This window comes from Lolium rigidum, chromosome 2, assembly GCF_022539505.1.
Source record: "Lolium rigidum isolate FL_2022 chromosome 2, APGP_CSIRO_Lrig_0.1, whole genome shotgun sequence".
Lineage (NCBI taxonomy): Eukaryota > Viridiplantae > Streptophyta > Magnoliopsida > Poales > Poaceae > Lolium > Lolium rigidum.
In genome coordinates this window covers 222,135,522-222,156,031 of record NC_061509.1, presented here as the reverse complement: position 1 = coordinate 222,156,031, position 20,510 = coordinate 222,135,522, and the positions used below count along the sequence as shown (strand labels likewise).

The following is a 20,510-nucleotide window of genomic DNA, read 5'->3' as shown; positions in this document are numbered from 1 at the left end:
CTTTGTCGTAATGCCCAATTAAATCTCACTCTACTTATCATGACATGTATGTGCATTGTTATGCCCTCTCTATTTGTCAATTGCCCGACTGTAATTTGTTCACCCAACATGCTTTTATCTTATGGGAGAGACACCTCTAGTGAACTGTGGACCCCGGTCCATTCTTTAATACTGAAATACAAATCTGCTGCAATACTTGTTTTACTGTTTTTTCTGCAAACAATCATCTTCCACACAATACGGTTAATCCTTTGTTACAGCAAGCCGGTGAGATTGACAACCTCACTGTTTCGTTGGGGCAAAGTACTTTGGTTGTGTTGTGCAGGTTCCACGTTGGCGCCGGAATCCCTGGTGTTGCGCCGCACTACATCCCGCCGCCATCAACCTTCAACGTGCTTCTTGGCTCCTCCTGGTTCGATAAACCTTGGTTTCTTTCTGAGGGAAAACTTGCTGCTGTGCGCATCATACCTTCCTCTTGGGGTTCCCAACGAACGTGTGAAATACACGCCATCACAAACCTACGGACGGACTCCGTGGTTGTATCTTGTCCAATGCGAAGATACTCGTCAGTGTAGTCCGCGGTTATGCCATAGGCGAGCACCCGCATTGCCGCCGATATCTTTTGGTACCCACTAAACCCCATGATACCGGCGGCGGATCTACGACGCTTGAAGTAATCTGAGGCGGCCGCACAATCGGTGACAATCTTCACGAACAAACTACGGCGCATTCGGTACCTTCTCCGGAAGAGGCGTGGTGGGTATGTCGGTACCCCCGCGAAGTAGTCGTGCATCAATTGCTCGTGGCCGAGAGCGCGGTTCCGGTAGATGGTGACTCGCCCCATCTTCGACCCTCTCCTCTGATCCATCAGTTTCTTGCGGTCTTCAAACTCTTGCACGTCGATGAGGAGGCTCATCATCCCGACATCGTCGTCTTGAAGCAACTCCTCAATATCCGAATCATCCGACGACGACCAACCGGAATCATCGGACAACGACGCCGTATCGTCGGTGTCCATCTACATAATACAACAAAAACTAATATATGCGTTTCCAACAATGAATCTAAAAGAAAAAATAAAACAAAAATAAAACAAAAGGGCATACCGGGGTGAGCAGCGGCCGGTTGGGGCGGGCCGGTCGGGGCGCGGCGGCGGGAGGGCCGGGGCGAGGCAACCCCCCGGCGGCGGGAGGCGGCCGGGCGGGCTCGGGGCGGCCGCGGCGGCTCGGGACGACGCGACGCGGGGCGGCGGGCGGCGGGGAGGCGAGCGCGCGGCCGACGGCAGGCGGGCGGGCGACGGGCGAGCGGGCGGGCGGCGGGGCAGCGCAGATCCGCGGGCGGCGGGGATGACGCGGGGCGGGGGAGGCGCGGATCCGCGGGCGGGGGAGCTCGTGGCGGCCAGCAGGAGTCGAGGTGAGGCGGGCGGCGGCCGGAATCGCGGCGGCCGGCGGCCGGCGGCGCGGGGCGGGAGGTTGGGGATGGGAAATTTCCCTCCCACGCGACGAGGAGGAGGAGTGCGGGTTGGGTGCAGTTCGGCCTCCCCAACCCTCACTTCTACAGGTTGAAATCGTGTTTGAGGGTTGGACCTCTAAATTTTTTTTGAGGGTTTGAGGGTTTAGTGTTCTAGTCTACGCATTTTTTCTCTCGCAAACTATAAAAAAGCGGTTATTTTTTAGGGTTGCACCAACCAGCCGCCGCCGCCTCCTCCTTCGCCAAGGCGACAGGGGCCAAGGGCGCAAGGCCTCGCCAGTATCCGGCAAAAGGCGACTCTCTGTTGACCCCGTCGCTCCCGAGTTCAGGTCCTCAGCCGCGTCGCGCCGTCGACGCCATCTCCTCGACTCCTCCGACCTCCAGTCGACGCAGCCGCCTCTTCTCCGATCATCTTTCGAAGGTTCTATCGCTAGCTTACTCGATCGTCTCCTCTCTTTATCTCTCTCCTCCGCTCCCACACCGTCCCATCTGACAAGTCTGAACTCCTAACCAGGGTACGGAGTTCACATCGCCACCGACTCGACCTAGAGATTTTACGCCCCACCGCCTGTCCTGCTCGTCCGTTGCCCTCTTAGAGCATCTCCAGTCGCGTCCCCCAAACCGTCCCCCAAAGCGATTTGGGGCGCGCCGGACAAAAAAAGCGTTCCAGCCGCGTCCCCCAAAGCCCTTTTTTGTCCGGCGCGGCCCGATACGGTGTCCGGCGCCCCGAGCCCGTCCCCATCCCACAGGGGACGCTCCGGGGACGCCGGACACAACGAAAAGCGAGGCGGGGAGTGGCAGGGCCGACGCGTCAGCGACACAGTTAATTTTAACCTAACCGTCGCCTACCTCGCGACGGAAGTTATTCGCGCGCAGTGACACACGGCGGCATCTTTGCCTTAATGGCGACGGAGGGGCAGGCGAGACGTCTCGTCGGTGCTGTGCGGCCTCCACGCGTCGCCGGCGTTCGCACGCCACCGCCCGTTCCCGCGCGATCTTCCCGCCTCTTCTCGTCTGTTCCCGCGCGATCTTCCCGACGCCGGCGTCTATAAAAGGTCTCCCGGCTCATCAATGGTAGCCACCACACCCCGCCGGCAACAAACACAGCCCTCGTCGCTCCACAGCCGTCTCCTCCATCACCCCGCCGGCAACAAACACAGCCCTCGTCGCTCCACAGCCGTCTCCTCCATCACCAATGGCGAACCGCCCCGGCGATGGCCACTTCCCTCCACCGCCGTCTCCTCCATTGACGAGCCGGCAGCGGCGTGCGGCACTCGAGGAGGCGCTCGAGGAGGAGGCCCGCCAGCGGCGTGAGGCGCAGCAGGCGGCGGATCTTGCGGCGTTCTCCGCCCCTGCCTCCGCCGCTGAGGAGGCCGCGGCGGCAGCAGCGTGGCAGGAGCAGCAGTGCGACACCGTTGCGGCGTTCGACGCCTCGACGGGACAAGAGGCGCGACGGCGCCGGTACCGGGAGGAGATGGAGCAGCGATGGGCTGACGAGCGCCGGCGCCAGCGCGATGAGCGGCAGGCGCTGTTCCGTGAACGGCGTGACTCGATCGAGCGCCGGCGGCGTGAGTCGATCGAGCTCCAGCAGGCGACGGCGGAGGAGCGTCGACAGCGGGAGTCGGCGCTTACGGCGCTATGGGGGAGGCGGGCGGAGCAGTTGGCGGCGGCCGACGCGTATGCGGCGGCGATGATGGAGGCGCCAACAGATGTGGAGGAGGAGGCGCCAATGGAGGAGGAGGCCGAGGCGGAGGAGACCGAGGTGGAGGACGACGACGACGACGACGACGAGTTCGACTGGTCCGACGACGACGCCCCGCACCCGGACGAGACGGCCGATCAGCAACGCGCCCTCGTCGAGTCCTTCGAGTCGAAGAAGAAGCTCCAGGACGACGCCCGTGCCCGCGAAGAGGCGGAGATTCGTCGCGCCATCGAGCTCTCACTCCTGCCGGCCCAGCAGGGGAGGGCGGAGGAGGACTATCGGCGGGAGCGGCACCGTCTGGCCACCGCCGAACGCAAGGAGAGGAGGCGCGCGCAGGAGGAGCTGCGGCGTAGGGGAGGCGACGACGGGGCGGGGCCGTCGAACGCGCCGCCGGGCGGTCAGTAGCCTAGGTTTAGATGAAATCTAGCCGTTTTCATTCAAACTTTGTAATATATAATCAAAATTGAATGAAAACCTTTATTTTCCTGCACAAATATTCATTTGGGGGCGGCGTTTGGGGGACGCGGCTGGGGAGCGACGTCCCCCAAACGCGGCACGAGCAAAATACGTCCCCCAAACGCTCAATCCGGCGCGGTTTGGGGGACGGTTTGGGGGACGCGACTGGAGATGCTCTTACCAAATGCCGGCGACAAAGACGGCTTCAACTTGCACCGTGGACGACGTGCAGGGCAGCCATGTCTTCAGCATCTTGCGGTACAGCAAGCATAGGGGCGCCGGCTTGGGCAAGTTCATCATGTCCGGCGTCTTTTCTGTCGGGGGGTATGATTGGGCGATCCGCTTCTACCCTGATGGGTTTGACGCGCACTACAAAGATTATATAGCTGTTTATCTCGAGCTCCTGAGCAAGGCCGCCAAGGTGCGGGCATCATGTGACTTGAGGCTGGTCGATCAGAGCACAGGGCTCTCCTCATCGATGTTCATGACAGGGCCGAGGGTGTTCAACGAAAATGATGTCAGCAGGTATGCTCCACAACATGCTTGCTTTATAAACCGAAGTGAGTTTGAAGCATCGGCTTACCTTCTGGACGATCACCTGGCGATCGAATGTGTTGTCACTGTCATGAAAGAAACGCGGGTGTCTGAAACCCGATCATCCCCCAAAGTTGACGTGCCACTGTCCGACATCACGACACATCTTGGGAAGCTACTGGAATCGAAGGAGACAGCGGATGTCACATTCAGCGTCAGAGGTGAAACATTTGCGGCACACAGGATCATCCTTGCCATGCGATCGCCTGTGTTCAAAGCAGAGCTCTATGGGCCGATAGGGGAGACAGGAACGGAGTTCATAAACATCAAAGAGATGCAGCCTGACGTCTTTAAGGCCCTGCTCCATTTCATCTATACTGATTCCTTGGATATCATTGATGATCTTGAGGGAAATGATCACAGTGAAATGATTCGCCACTTACTTGTGGCTGCTGATCGATATGCCATGGAGAGGCTAAAGTTGCTCTGTCAAAGCATCCTCTGTGAGAATCTTGATGTGCAGAATGTGGCAACTACATTGGCTCTAGCCGACCAGCATCACTGCAATATTCTTAAGGATGCTTGCATTGAATGTATATCTTCTTTAAATATAGATGACGTGGTGGCAACCCAAGGGTATGTGAATCTTAGAAAAACTGGTCCGTCTATCTTACTAGATGCATTGGTGGAGATGAGGAGGAGGTTCTACAAGACTTTAGACCAGCAGCTCAATATATAAGATAAACTTATGAGTGGTTAGTTTAGTTGCTCCATTGGTGTTCCTAAATCAGCTTATCCTAAGCTAAATCTGCAGCCATTGTTGTGCTACCTTGTTAATGAACTAATTGCATGTTATGTCTTATTAATTGTTATGTTTGGTGTTGCCACTGGACTGAAAGCATATTTACTATCTACCCTTACATACTTTTCCTTTTACAGTTCATGGTATATTAAATACTGGAAGCCAACCATTAATGAGGTTCGTTAAAAAAAGAACCAATCATTGACATGCCAATTTCTAATTATGAATCAACATCAACCATAAAAAAGCAACTTGTCAAGAGATTGCAGAACTAACTTAAGTTTGTCACAGTATTAGCTGAGTTTCATTGAAACTGAGCATGTATTGTTCATATTTGACTATCGTAGTACAATGTTACACAAAAAACTTGAGCCTTCGTACATAAAATAGGCCTGTAATAATAGGGCTAAAATTACGTTAATCATATACAACTTACAACCCGTGTTTCACGAATGCCCTTCTTATAGCTACTTCTACTTCATGATCCAGACCGAAAAAACTTATATCAAAGCTCTTGATCTTGCTCACTTCACGAAATGTTTGATCAGATTCTGCACTAGGCATGTGTGACTCTGAATTTAGTTTTATCACCATATAACCTGGTTCATATATAAGATGCAGCCTATGTGTCACTTCAACACGAGCCTTACTTTTTTTGCCAGTTACACTGAATAGTTCAAATAATACATAATGTTTGTGCAAGGGACCATGTCTTAATGTACTGTCGGGGTTAAAAAACAATTTTAAGTAACTGGTTATTTTACAATGGCAAGCACAAAGTTGCTACTTGAAACACCCAAGTGCAACACAAGACGTCCCCCTATGTAGCACCTGTAGCGAGCAATAACATGGGTTCGCCTACAGCAGCCATAATAACTTTTCTTAGTTTATGTTGGATAACTGTTGGTGAATCTATTGTATGACCTGTTGGGTTGTCTTCTTGTTCTCTGTTGTGGGCCTTGTGACCCATCTGTCCAGCTCAGTTCCTGACCTATATAAGGTGCTTCTATCTCAAAGTTATGTAACCCTAACAAGAGAGAGTTCCTCTCTGCAGCCACCATCTATCCCTACCTCGGGTTAGGCCCTCACCTCAGCCCACATGGTATCAGAGCAAGGGGCAGGGAGGGCAACAACAGGAAGGACTGTTGATCTGGAAGCCTAGACTGTTGTGGCAGCTAGGTGGAAGAGGAAGGGAGCAGGCTGCCGCGGCGGCAAGGAGGGGAAGGCGGTGAGAAGTAAGAAGACGAAGAGGGCATCCTGCAGGTAAGCTCTTTGGTGTTTCTGAGAGGTTAGTTTGGTGTCAAGCTGGTTGGGGGTGCGAAAGGTAGTAGCAGAGCAGCGAAGGCAAGCATAGGGGACAACGGGGATTTGGCCAAAGCTCTGGAGAAGCTAGCGGGCTTATCACTACCAAAGGAGATGGAGGAGGATCTGATGGAGGGGGAGCAATCGTTCGCCATACCGACATCGGTCAGAAACTTGAACTGTCGGCGAATGAAATCAAGTTGGAAGGAGTGACCAACTATCTCTGACCGTCAAGGAGGGCGTTGTTAATTTTGAACTCGAAAAGGCTGGATGAACGTGTGAGTGGTGAAGCTGCAGAACAAGCAAACAAGACCAATCCTGAATGGAAGAAGTGGAATGCCATAAATTCTCTGATTGTGGCATGGTTGCTTAACTCTTTGGTTCCTAACATTGTTGCTTCTGTACAGGCACTCACAAAGACTTCAGTAGTATGGGACACCCCATCAAATGTCTATTCTGGAAAGGGGAACATTATGTTGATTGCTGAGATTGAGGATAAAGTGCATGACTTGCAACAAGGAAACAAAACCGTGATGGCATATGTGGCTGAGTTGCAACATCTTTGGGGAGATTTAGATCATGTTGATCCTCTGGAACTTTCCCATGGGGAATGCGTGACTGCTGCTGCGAGCTGGATTGAACACTAGCGGGTCATGAAGTTCTTGAAAGGTCTTAATCAAGATTTTGAGGGGATAAGTGCTGCTTTACTTCATCAAACCACTATCTCATCTCTCAAAGAAGCCATTGTAGCTATGTCCAGAGAGGAAGTACGTCCGAATATGACAAAGGGCAGCGATTTTGTCTCTCATCCAACCTTCTACACAACCGAGGGACAAGAGATGAGAGACTACTATACTTATGGATAGAAGGAACACTTGAAGCATTAGTGTACCTCCTTTGCTACACCCGGTACGGGGAGCGGAGGATACACACATGGCAAAGGAAGCTATAGAGGAAGAGGTGATGGTAGAGGTGGTGGACATCAATATGGAAGAGGTGGTGGATAGCCATATGGACAACAATATGGCGGAGGTGGTGGACAGCCATATGGACATCATTATAGTAGGGGTGGTGGACCGTGGACAGCAGGACGCTACATCACCCAAGGCACATATGGCAGCAGCTTCAGAGCCAACTACCAGTACCTCTCAGGGACAATCAAAGGAAGAAGGACAAAATGAAGCAACCTTTGTGAACTTTTCTCACTATATATACAAAGATGAAGGTAATATTGATATAGTGTCTATAGCCACTCATAATGTTAATTCAGATTGTATTCTTGATTCTGGAGCATCCAAACATGTTATTGGCAATATTAGTGAGTTTGACTCTTATACTCAGTATCCTCCCACACATAGAGGCACTATCCAAATAGCATATGGCACATCACAATCTATAAAAGGGGAGGGGTCGGTGCAATGTACACCCAACATAAAATTGTCATCAGTTCTACATGTTTCTGCTTTTCCAGTAAATCTGTTGTCTCTAAGTGCCTTAATTGATCAGCAGGACTACCGCATAATAGTTGATAGATATATGTGTTTAATTCAGGAAAGGGAGAGCAATAAGAAGATTGTGACTGCAACCATGCATAGAGGTCTTTGGCACATATATCGTGACAAGATGGGGCATGATGCGGGTTATGTGCTTGCTGCAGTTGTTGGAGGAAAGGAGAGAATGACACTGGTTCATCATTGTCGAATGGGCCACATGGCGTTTGATAAAATGTTTCGAGTTTTTCCCGATGTAATGGATGGAGTGGACATAACTAAATTATGTTGTGATGCTTGCGCATATGCTAAGCATACGAGAACCTCTTATGTTAGTAGAGTTATCAGAAGTGTATCCCCATTCGTGTTAGTGCACTATGATATATGGACGTATCCTGTTGTGTCAGTAAGTGGCATGAAGTACTTTGTGACTTTTATTGGTTGCTATTCCAGATTGACTTGGATCTATCTTATGCGTCACAAAGATGAAGTGTTCACCTGTTTTTAGATTTTTTGTGTCTATGTGAAAAAACCAATTCAATGTTCAGATGCAAGTGATCAGAACTGATAATGTTACTGAATATATCAACAAACCTTTTGTTGCTTTCTTATCTTCACAAGGTATACTGCACCAGACTTCATGTCCTGACACCCTTCTCCAAATGGAGTTGCTGAGCGGAAGAATAGGCACATTCTTGAAGTGGCTCGATATCCTATGTTTACCATGAATGTTCCCAAATTCTTATGGAGTGAGGCAGTTATGACCGCTATGTATTTGATCAACAGAATACCTTCAAGGATTCTAGGTATGCAATCTCCTTGCCAACTCCTTCTAAATAACAGTGACTTTGTTGTGCCACCCAAACTCGTTGGTTGTACATGTTTTGTAAGGCATTGCTGTTGGCGTGGTAGTAGTTAACACACGTCCGTTGGGAACCCCAAGAGGAAGGTGTGATGCGTACAACAACGAGTTTTCCCTCAGTATGAAACCAAGGTTATCGAACCAGTAGGAGTCAAGGAACGCGTGAAGGTTGTTGGTGACGGAGTGTAGTGCGGCGCAACACCAAGGATTCCGGCGCCAACGTGGAACTTGCACAACACAATCAAAGTACTTTGCTCCAACGTAACAGTGAGGTTGTCAATCTCACCGGCTTGCTGTAAACAAAGGATTAGATGTATAGTGTGGAAGATGATGTTTGTTTGCGAAGAACAGTAAAGAACAAGTATTGCAGTAGATTGTATTTCAGATGTAAAGAATGGACCGGGGTCCACAGTTCACTAGTGGTGTCTCTCCCATAAGATAAATAGCACGTTGGGTGAACAAATTACAGTTGGGCAATTGACAAATAAAGAAGGCATAACAATGCACATACATATATCATGATGAGTAATATGAGATTTAATCAGGGCATTACGACAAAGTACATAGACCGCTATCCAGCATGCATCTATGCCTAAAAAGTCCACTTTCAGGTTATCATCCGAACCCCTTCCAGTATTAAGTTGCAAACAACAGACAATTGCATTAAGTATGGTGCGTAATGTAATCAACACAAATATCCTTAGACAAAGCGTTGATGTTTTATCCCTAGTGACAACAACACATCCACAACCTTAGAACTTTCACATCATCGTCCCGCATTCAATGGAGGCATGAACCCACTATCGAGCATAAATACTCCCTCTTGGAGTCACAAGTATCAACTTGGCCGGAGCCTCTACTAGCAACGGAGAGCATGCAAGAACATAAACAACATATATGATAGATTGATAATCAACTTGACATAGTATTCAATATTCATCGGATCCCAACGAACACAACATGTAGCATTACAAATAGATGATCTTGATCATGATAGGAAGCTCACAAGATCTAACATGATAGCACAATGAGGAGAAGACAACCATCTAGCTACTGCTATGGACCCATAGTCCAGGGGTGAACTACTCACGCATCGATCCGGAGGCGATCATGGCGATGAAGAGCCCTCCGGGAGACGATTCCCCTCTCCGGCAGGGTGCCGGAGGCGATCTCCTGAATCCCCCGAGATGGGATTGGCGGCGGCGGAATCTCTGGAAGGTTTTCCGTATCGTGGCTCTCGGTACTGGGGTTTTCGCGACGAAGGTTTTAAGTAGGCGTAAGGGTAGAGTCAGGGGCGTCACGAGGGGCCCACACGCTAGGGCCGCGCGGCCAAGGCCTGGGCCGCGCCGCCCTAGTGTGTCGCCACCTCGTGGCCCCACTTCGTATCTCCTTCGGTCTTCTGGAAGCTTCGTGGAAAAATAAGACCCTGGGCGTTGATTTCGTCCAATTCCGAGAATATTTCCTTTGTAGGATTTCTGAAACCAAAAACAGCAGAAAACAACAACTGGCTCTTCGGCATCTCGTCAATAGGTTAGTGCCGGAAAATGCATAATAACGACATATAATGTGTATAAAACATGTGAGTATCATCATAAAAGTAGCATGGAACATACGAAATTATAGATACGTTTGAGACGTATCAAGCATCCCCAAGCTTAGTTCCTACTCGCCCTCGAGTAGGTAAACTATAACAAAGATAATTTCTGAAGTGACATGCTATCATAATCTTGATCAATACTATTGTAAAGCATATGAGATGAATGCAGCGATTTGAAGCAATGGCAAAGATAATGAGTAAACAAATGAATCATATAGCAAAGACTTTTCATGAATAATACTTTCAAGACAAGCATCAATAAGACTTGCATAAGAGTTACTCATAAAGCAATAAATTCTTAGTAGAAAGCTTTGAAACAACACAAAGGAAGATATAAGTTTCAGCGGTTGCTTTCAACTTCAACATGTATATCTCATGGATAATTGTCAACACAAAGTAATATAACAAGTGCAATAGGTAAACATGTAAGAATCAATGCACACAGTTGATACAAGTGTTTGCCTCTAAGATAGAAGGAAGTAGGTAAACTGACTCAACAATAAAGTAAAAGATAGGCCCTTCGCAGAGGGAAGCATGGATTACTATTTTTGTGCTAGAGCTTTTCATTTTGAAAACAAGAAACAATTTTGTCAACGGTAGTAATAAATCATATGTGTTATGTATAAGATATCCTATAAGTTGCAAGCCTCATGCATAATATACCAATAGTGCTCGCACCTTGTCCTAATTAGCTTGGATTAACATGGATTATCATTGCATAGCATATGTTTCAACCAAGTGTCACAAAGGGGTACCTCTATGCCGCTCGTACAAAGGTCTAAGGAGAAAGCTCGCATTGGATTTCTCGCTTTTGATTATTCTCAACTTAGACATCCATACCGGGACAACATAGACAACAAATAATGGACTCCTCTTTAATGCATAAGCATTCAACAACAGATAATATTCTCATAAGAGATTGAGGATTGATTGTCCAAACTGAAACTTCCACCATGGATCATGGCTTTAGTTAGCGGCCCAATGTTCTTCTCTAACAATATGCATACTCAAACCATTTGATCATGAAAATCGCCCTTACTTCAGACAAGATGAACATGCATAGCAACTCACATGATATTCAACAAAGGTATAATAGTTGATGGTGTCCCCAGAAACATGGTTACCGCTCAACAAGCAACTTATTAAGAAATAAGACACATAAGTACATATTCTTCACCACAGTAGTTTTTAAGGCTATTTTCCCATGAGCTATATATTGCAAAGACAAATGATAGAATTTTAAAGGTAGCACTCAAGTAATGTACTTTGGAATGGCAGAGAAATACCATGTAGTAGGTAGGTATGGTGGACACAAATGGCATAGTTTTTGGCTCAAGGATTTGGATGCACGAGAAGAATTCCTCTCAATACAAGGCTAGGCTAGCAAGGTTGTTTGAAGCAAACTCAAGTATAAAAGGTGCAGCAAAGCTCACATATGAACATATTGTAAGCATTATAAGACTTTATATCGTCTCCTTATTGTTCAAACACCTTAACCAGAAAATATCTAGACTCTAGAGACCAATCATGCAAACCAAATTTTAACAAGCTCTATGTAGTTCTTCATTAATAGCTGCAAAGTACATGATGCAAGAGCTTAAACATGATCTATATGAGCACAAAAATTGCCAAGTATCAAATTATTCAAGACATTATACCAATTACCACATGCAGCATTTTCTCTTTCCAACCATATGACAATGAACGAAGTAGTTCAACCTTCGCAATGAACATTAAGAATAAAGCTAAGAACATATGTGTTCATACGAAACAGCGGAACGTGTCTCTCTCCCAAACAAAGAATGCTAGGATCCGATTTTATTCAAACAAAAACAAAAACAAAAACAAACAGACGCTCCAAGTAAAGCACATAAGATGTGACGGAATAAAAATATAGTTTCACTACAGGTGACCTGATAAGTTGTCGATGAAGAAGGGATGCCTTGGGCATCCCCAAGCTTAGATGCTTGAGTCTTCTTAAAATATGCAGGGATGAACCACGGGGGCATCCCCAAGCTTAGATTTTTCACTCTTCTTGATCATATTGTATCATCCTCCTCTGTTGACCCTTGAAAACTTCCTCCACACCAAACTCAAAACAATCTCATTAGAGGGTTAGTGCAAATTGAAAATTCATATATTCAGAGGTGACATAATCATTTTTAACACTTCTGGACATTGCACAAAGCTACTGAAAGTTAATGGAACAAAGAAATCCATCAAACATAGCAAAACATGCAATGCGAAATAGAAGGCAGAATCTGTCAAAACAGAACAGTCCGTAAAGAAGATTTTTTTAGAGGCACTGGACTTGCTCAGATGAAAATTCCCAAATTGAATGAAAGTTGCGTACATATCTGAGGATCATGCACGTAAATTGGCAGATTTTTCTAAATTTTCTACAGCAGGGGCGGCTCAATTCCGTGACAGCAAGAAATCTGTTCCTGCGCAGTATTCCAAATCTAGTATTGACTTTACTATCAAAGACTTTACTTGGCACAACAATGCAATAAAATAAAGATAAGGAGAGGTTGCTACAGTAGTAACAACTTCCAAGACTCAAATATAAAAAAAAGGTGCAGAAGTAAAATAATGGGTTGTCTCCCATAAGCGCTTTTCTTTAACGTCTTTCAGCTTGGCGCAGAAAGTGTGAATCAAGTATTATCAAGAGACGAAGCATCAACATCATAATTTGTTCTAATAATATAATCATAAGGTAACTTCATTCTCTTTCTAGGGAAGTGTTCCATACCTTTCTTAAGAGGAAATTGATACTTAATATTACCTTCCTTCATATCAATGGTAGCACCAACAGTTCGAAGAAAAGGTCTTTCCAATATAATGGGACAAGATGCATTGCATTCAATATCCAAGACAATAAAATAAACGGAGATAAGGTTATTTTTAACCATAATGCGAACATTATCAATCCTCCCCAAAGGTTTCTTTATAGCATTATCAGCAAGATTAACATCCAAATAACAATTTTTCAATGGTGGCAAGTCAAGCATATCATAGATTTTCTTAGGCATAACGAAATACTTGCACCAAGATCACATAAAGAATTACAATCAAAATCATTGACCCTCATCTTAATGATGGGATCCCAACCATCTTCTAACTTCCTAGGAATAGAAGTTTCAAGTTTTAGTTTCTCCTCTCTAGCTTTTATGAGAACATTTGTAATATGTTTTGTAAAGGCCAAATTTATAGCACTAGCATTGGGAATTTTAGCAAGTTTTTGTAAGAACTTTATAACTTCAGAGATGTGACAATCATCAAAATTTAAACCATTATGATCTACAGCAATGGGATCATTATCCCCAATATTTTGAAAAATTTCAGCAGTTTTATCACAAACAGTTTCAGCAATTTCAGCAGTTTCAGGCAATTTTGCATGCTTTGTATTAGAAGTAGAAACATTGCCAACACCAATTATTTTACCATTGACAGTAGGAGGTGTAGCAACATGTGAAGCATTATCATTACTAGTGGTGGTAATAGCCCAAACTTTAGCTACATTATTCTCTTTAGCTAGTTTTTCGTTTTCTTCTCTTTCCCACCTAGCATGCAATTCAGTCATCAATCTAATATTTTCATTAATTCGAACTTGGATGGCGTTTTCTGTAGTAACAATTTTATTATCATTATCCTTATTAGGCATAACTTTCAATTTTAAAAGATCAACATCAGAGGCAAGTCTATCAACCTTAGAAGCAAGAATATCAATTTTATCAAGCTTTTCTTCAACAGATTTGTTAAAAGCAGTTTGTGTACTAATAAATTCTTTAAGCATGGCTTCAAGACCAGGGGGTACACTCCTATTATTGTTGTAAGAATTCCCATAAGAATTCCCATAACTATTACCATTAGCAGAAGGATATGGCCTATATTTGTTACCAGAATTATTCCTATAAGCATTATTGTTGTTGAAATTATTACTTTTAATGAGATTCACATCAACATGTTCTTCTTGGGCAACCAATGAAGCTAAAGGAACATTATTAGGATCAACATTGGATCTACCATTCACAAGCATAGACATGATAGCACCAATCTTATCACTCAAGGAGGAGGTTTCTTCAACAGAATTTACCTTCTTACCTTGTGGAGCTCTTTCCGTGTGCCATTCAGAGTAATTTATCATCATATCATCAAGAAGCTTTGTTGCCTCCCCCAAAGTGATGGACATAAAGGTACCTCCAGCAGTTGAATCCAATAGGTTCTACGAAGAAAAATTCAGTCCTGCATAAAAGGTTTGGATGATCATCCAAGTAGTTAGTCCATGGGTAGGGCAATTCTTCACCAAAGATTTCATTCTCTCCCATGTTTGAGCAACATGTTCATTATCTAATTGCTTAAAATTCATTATGCTACTTCTCAAAGATATAATTTTAGCGGGAGGATAATATCTACCAATAAAAGCATCCTTACATTTAGTCCATGAATCAATACTATTTCGAGGCAGAGATAGCAACCAATCTTTAGCTCTTCCTCTTAAGGAGAAAGGAAACAATTTTAATTTTATAATGTCACCATCTACATCCTTATACTTTTGCATTTCACATAATTCAACAAAATTATTAAGATGGGCAGCAGCATCATGATGACCCACAAGTATAGGGGATCGCAACAGTCTTCGCGGGAAGTAAAACCCAATTTGTTGATTCGACACAAGGGGAGACAAAGAATACTTGTAAGCCTTAACAGCGGAGTTGTCAATTCAGCTGCACCTGGAAACAGACTTGCTCGCAAGAGTTTATCAGTAGTAACAGTTTTATAGCAGTAGCGGTGGTGAAATAACAAGCAACAGAGTAACAAAGACAGCAGTAGTGATTATAGTAAACAACAGGATTAAAATACTGTAGGCACAGGGATGGATGAACGGGCGTTGCATGGATGAGAGAAACTCATGTAACAATCAAAGCAGGACATTTGCAGATAATAATAAAACGGTGTCCAAGTACTAATCAATCAATAGGCATGTGTTCCATATATAGTCGTACGTGCTCGCAATGAGAAACTTGCACAACATCTTTTATTCTACCAGCCGGTGGCAGCCGGGCCTCTAGGGAATCTACTGGAAATTAAGGCACTCCTTTTAATAGAGCACCGTAGCAAAGCATTAACACTCCGTGAACACATGTGATCCTCATGTCATCGCCATCCCCTTCGGTTGTCCCAATTTCTGTCACTTTGGGGCCTCGGGTTCCGGACAGCAACACGTGTATACAACTTGCGGGTAAGATCATAAAGCAATGAATATCATAATGAATTGATAACATGTTCAGATCTGAGATCATGGCACTCGGGCCCTAGTGACAAGCATTAAGCATAACAAGTTGCAACAATATCATAAAAGTACCAATTAGGGACACTAGGCACTATGCCCTAACAATCTTATGCTATTACATGACCAATCTCATCCAATCCCTACCATCCCCTTCAGCCTACAGCGGGGGAATTACTCACACATGGATGGGGGAAACATGGCTGGTCGATGGAGAGGCGTCGGTGGTGATGATGGCGATGATCTCCTCCAATTCCCCGTCTCGGCGGAGTGCCAGAACGGAGTTTCTGGTCCCGAGACGGAGTTTCGCGACGGTGGCGGCGTACTGGATGTCTTCTGGTGATTTCTTCTTACCCCCCGTGCGTTTTTAGGTCGAAGGCATTAAGTAGTCCGAAGGAGGGCGTCGGGGGCCAGCCGAGGCGCCCACACAACAGGGCGGCGCGCCCCCCTCCTGGGCCGCGCCGGCCTGGTGTGTGGAGCCCTCGGGCCCCCACCTGGCTTGCCCTTCTGGCTCCGTCAATATTCTGGGAAAATAGGACCTTTCGCATAAATTCCGAGGATTTTCCTGAAAGTTGGATTTCTGCACAAAAACGAGACACCAGAGCAATTCCGCTGAAAACAGCGTTAGTCCGTGTTAGTTGCATCCAAAATACACAAATTAGAGGCAAAACAATAGCAAAAGTGTTCGGGAAAGTAGATACGTTTTATACGTATCACATCATCAGAACTAACACCAGAAAATTGCTCTCTCATAACAAGATTTAATAAAGCAGGTTTAATTTCAAAGAATTCTGCTGTAGTAGCAGGTGGAGCAATAGGTGTGCATAAGAAATCATTATTATTTGTAATAGTGAAGTCACACAACTTAGTATTCTCAACAGTACCCATTTTAGCAGTAGTAAATAAAGCAAACTAAATAAAGTAAATGCAAGTAACTAATTTTTGTGTGTTTTTAATATGGAGAACAAGACAGTAAATAAAGTAAAGCTAGCAACTAATTTTTGTGTTTTTTTGATATAAGAGCAAACAAAGCAGTAAATAAAATAAAGTAAAGCAAGACAAAAATAAAGTAAATAGATTGGATGTGGGAGACTCCCCTTGCAGCGTGTCTTGATCTCCCCGGCAATGGCGCCAGAAAAATCCTTGCTGTTGGCGTGTTAGGAGTTAACACACGTTCGTTGGGAACCCCAAGAGGAAGGTGTGATGCGTACAGCAGCGAGTTTTCCCTCAGTATGAAACCAAGGTTATCGAACCAGTAGGAGTCAAGGAACACGTGAAGGTTGTTGGTGACGGAGTGTAGTGCGGCGCAACACCAGGGATTCCGGCGCCAACGTGGAACCTGCACAACACAATCAAAGTACTTTGCACCAACGTAACAGTGAGGTTGTCAATCTCACCGGCTTGCTGTAAACAAAGGATTAGATGTATAGTGTGGAAGATGATGTTTGTTTGCGAAGAACAGTAAATAACAAGTATTGCAGTAGATTGTTTTTCAGATGTAAAGAATGAACCGGGGTCCACAGTTCACTAGTGGTGTCTCTCCCATAAGATAAATAGCATGTTGGGTGAAAAAATTACAGTTGGGCAATTGACAAATAAAGAAGGCATAACAATGCACATACATATATCATGATGAGTACTATGAGATTTAATCAGGGCATTACGACAAAGTACATAGACCGCTATCCAACATGCATCTATGCCTAAAAAGTCCACTTTCAGGTTATCATCCGAACCCCTTCCAGTATGAAGTTGCAAACAACAGACAATTGCATTAAGCGGATGAAGCCTGGTGACCGGGTGTATACGTGAGCACGCGGTGAGAGACTGATACGTGTCCGACGGTGTTAGTTTTGCCGTTACCGTGCGTGCGAATATTTGGCTTATGCAATGATGATTCTGGGACGCCACCGTGGGCTATCCATTGGATGGCGTGTAAGAACAAAAAGTAGACTAATTTTTTTTCTCTGTCCCATCCCAACCCCATCACTTATCATCTCTCTCCCATCTCCATGGTATCCATCGCGGAACAGGCCCTGTCTCCGGCGAGCAAGAACAACCATGTTTCATCGTACACGATATTTTCTACACTTCCCGATTGAAATCCAAAGAGAGATAACATGTTTAATAGAACAAACAAATGAAAGAGATCCAGAACAGAACTGAACCATCAACGCCACCCTCAGATCGAGCGAGAAGCCACCCGTCGTTAGAGGAATGAAGCGGTCGCGCAGAATTGAACCAGCACATCGCGCCATCGAGTAGATCTGGCACGAGCGGAATTAGAGAGCAAAAGAAAGGTGGTAGAGGAGAGCCGGAGCTGATTGACTCCGCTTGCGGCATTGGAGCTCGTCGTGCAGCTCGGAATGAGCACCTGCTCCTGCCCATTTTCCGCCGCGGGCGGGGCAAAGACGGACGCAGTGGCCCCGATGCTCCCTATCAGCCGGAGATGCCCGTTCACAGCCGCGGGCGAGGCAAAGACGGACGAGTCCGCTTCGTGGTTATGATGTACGAATCCATACTCCATCAATCTCACAATTAACGCATCCAATCTTGGGCCAAAAGAGGAAACGAAAAAAAATGAAAAAGAAAGAGAAGACAAGATATCAAATTAACGCATACATCATATCCAACGATTGGTTTGTTTTACCATGTTTGCAATTCCGATTCCGCTGGCATGCTTCGGGACAGCCCCAGGCCCAGATTTGGAGCCAGCACCTCCGACCTCCGGCTAGCCCCCCAGCGCCAGCACCTCCAACCTTGATCTCGATTTGGGCCGCACAGCCGCCTCTCGAGCTCCCGCCGACGGAGCGCGGTGCAGAGCAGTTCGAGCTGGGGGAGTTCCTGGTATTGGCCCATCGCCGCTTGGAGCGGCCGCCCCCTCCGGCAGGCCTCAACCGTTGTTTCAATGGCAGCTGCCGCCGCCTCCCCGTGCCTTCCAGCCACCCCACGCTCCGCCGTTCACCGGATTTGAAGCTTCCCCGCCTGATCTACTCGACCACCGGAAGGAGCTCGCGTTGGATGGGGATGCGATGGTCTATTTGCGCTGGGGCTGACGGCGTCGTCGAGGACGTGGTGGCCGCGGCCGTCGCGGCAAGGGGCTGGGACGGGGAGGTCGTGAGCTCCGGCCGGACGAGGGGAGTTGCGAGGACGCTGTACGGGCATGGTCAACGCTCTCCAACAGCCTGCCTTGCCCCTTTCCACCGCATAGATTTTTGGTTTTATCTAATGATGCGGTGGTGTGGGCTGTGGAGGAGGACGTGACAACAGCACAAACGGACGTTAGTTGATCCAACGTTGCTGATATGCATCCAACGGTAACGAACGCGTGCTCACGTATACACCCGGTCACAGAATCCATTCTCTTGCATTAAGTATGGTGCGTAATGTAATCAACACAAATATCCTTAGACAAAGCATTGATGTTTTATCCCTAGTGGCAACAACACATCCACAACCTTACAACTTTCTGTCACTGTCCCAGATTCAATGGAGGCATGAACCCACTATCGAGCATAAATACTCCTTCTTGGAGTCACAAGTATCAACTTGGTCAGAGCCTCTACTAGCAACGGAGAGCATGCAAGAACATAAACAACATATATGATAGATTGATAATCAACTTGACATAGTATTCAATATTCATCGGATCCCAACAAACACAACATGTAGCATTACAAATAGATGATCTTGATCATGATAGGCAGCTCACAAGATCTAACATGATAGCACAATGAGGAGAAGACAACCATCTAGCTACTGCTACGGACCCATAGTCCAGGGGTGAACTACTCACCCATCGATCCAGAGGCGATCATGGCGATGAAGAGCCCTCCGGGAGATGATTCCCCTCTCCGGCAAGGTGCCGGAGGCGATCTCCTGAATCCCCCGAGATGGGATTGGCGGCGGCGGCGTCTCTGGAAGGTTTCCGTATCGTGTCTCTCGGTACTGGGGTTTTCGCGACGAAGGCTTTAAGTAGGCGGAAGGGTAGAGTCGGGGGCATCACAAGGGGCCCACACGCTAGGGCCGCGCGGCCAAGGCCTGGGCCGCGCCGCCCTAGTGTGTCGCCACCTCGTGGCCCCACTTCGTATCTCCCTCGGTCTTCTGGAAGCTTCGTGGAAAAATAAGACCCTGGGCATTGATTTCGTCCAATTCCGAGAATATTTCCATTGTAGGATTTCTGAAACCAAAAACAGCAGAAAACAGCAACTGGCTCTTCGGCATCTCGTCAATAGGTTAGTGCCGGAAAATGCATAATGACGACATATAATGTGTATAAAACATGTGAGTATCATCATAAAAGTAGCATGGAACATAAGAAATTATAGATACGTTTGAGACGTATCAGGCATCATATGCCATATGTTGGCAAGCTAGATCACCAGGCTATCAAATGTATTTTTATTGGCTATTCCTCCAGACAGAAGGGTTACAAGTGTTGGAGTCCCACTGATATGAGGACATTTTTAAGCATGGATGTTACATTTCGTGAGTCAGAACCATTTTATGGCGGTGAGAGTGATCTTAGTGGCTAGTTCCAGGGGCTTGAGCATCTTGGTGATGCTCAAGAAGGGGAGAAGCAGATTGGAGACCAACAACAGCAAGGTGGTGACCAACAGCAGCAAGGTGGTGACCAACAGCAGCAAGGTGGTGACCAACAACAACATCAACATCAACAAATTCCTATTGTTGCGGAGATTCCTGCAATTCCTGGTACACCTACACCACCTAGACCCGTTCCACCAAAAAGATGGCTGCAGAATTCACTTGTGTACTCCAGAAGACAAGTACAAAGGAAACAAGTAGATGCACTAGGGGAGCAACAAGACCAGGGGCATGGGGAGCAACCCATTGGACCTGAAAATCAAGGAAGCACAAGCGTATATTCTGCTAAAGAGAATCAATCTCAGACTGAGTCCAATAATAGCCTAGACTTGCTAATTGCAATAAGAAAAGGGATGAAGAAAGTTGGGCCCCCAAAGCGACATAGATATGATGACTATGA

General features: G+C 46.5%; 1 protein-coding gene across 1 annotated transcript; it reads left to right on the top strand.

The window, feature by feature from the left end:
* The first annotated feature begins 3,812 nt into the window (after window positions 1-3,812).
* Window positions 3,813-4,901, top strand: LOC124690584 (BTB/POZ and MATH domain-containing protein 1-like). Its single transcript, XM_047223950.1, has one exon. The coding sequence runs from the start codon at window positions 3,813-3,815 to the stop codon at window positions 4,899-4,901; it is 1,089 nt and encodes a 362-aa protein (XP_047079906.1).
* The last annotated feature ends 15,609 nt before the right edge of the window (window positions 4,902-20,510 follow it).

Coding starts and splice junctions, on each gene's coding strand:
- LOC124690584 (XM_047223950.1), top strand. CDS start 3,813: ATGCCGGCGACAAAGACGGCTTCAACTTGCACCGTGGACGACGTGCAG.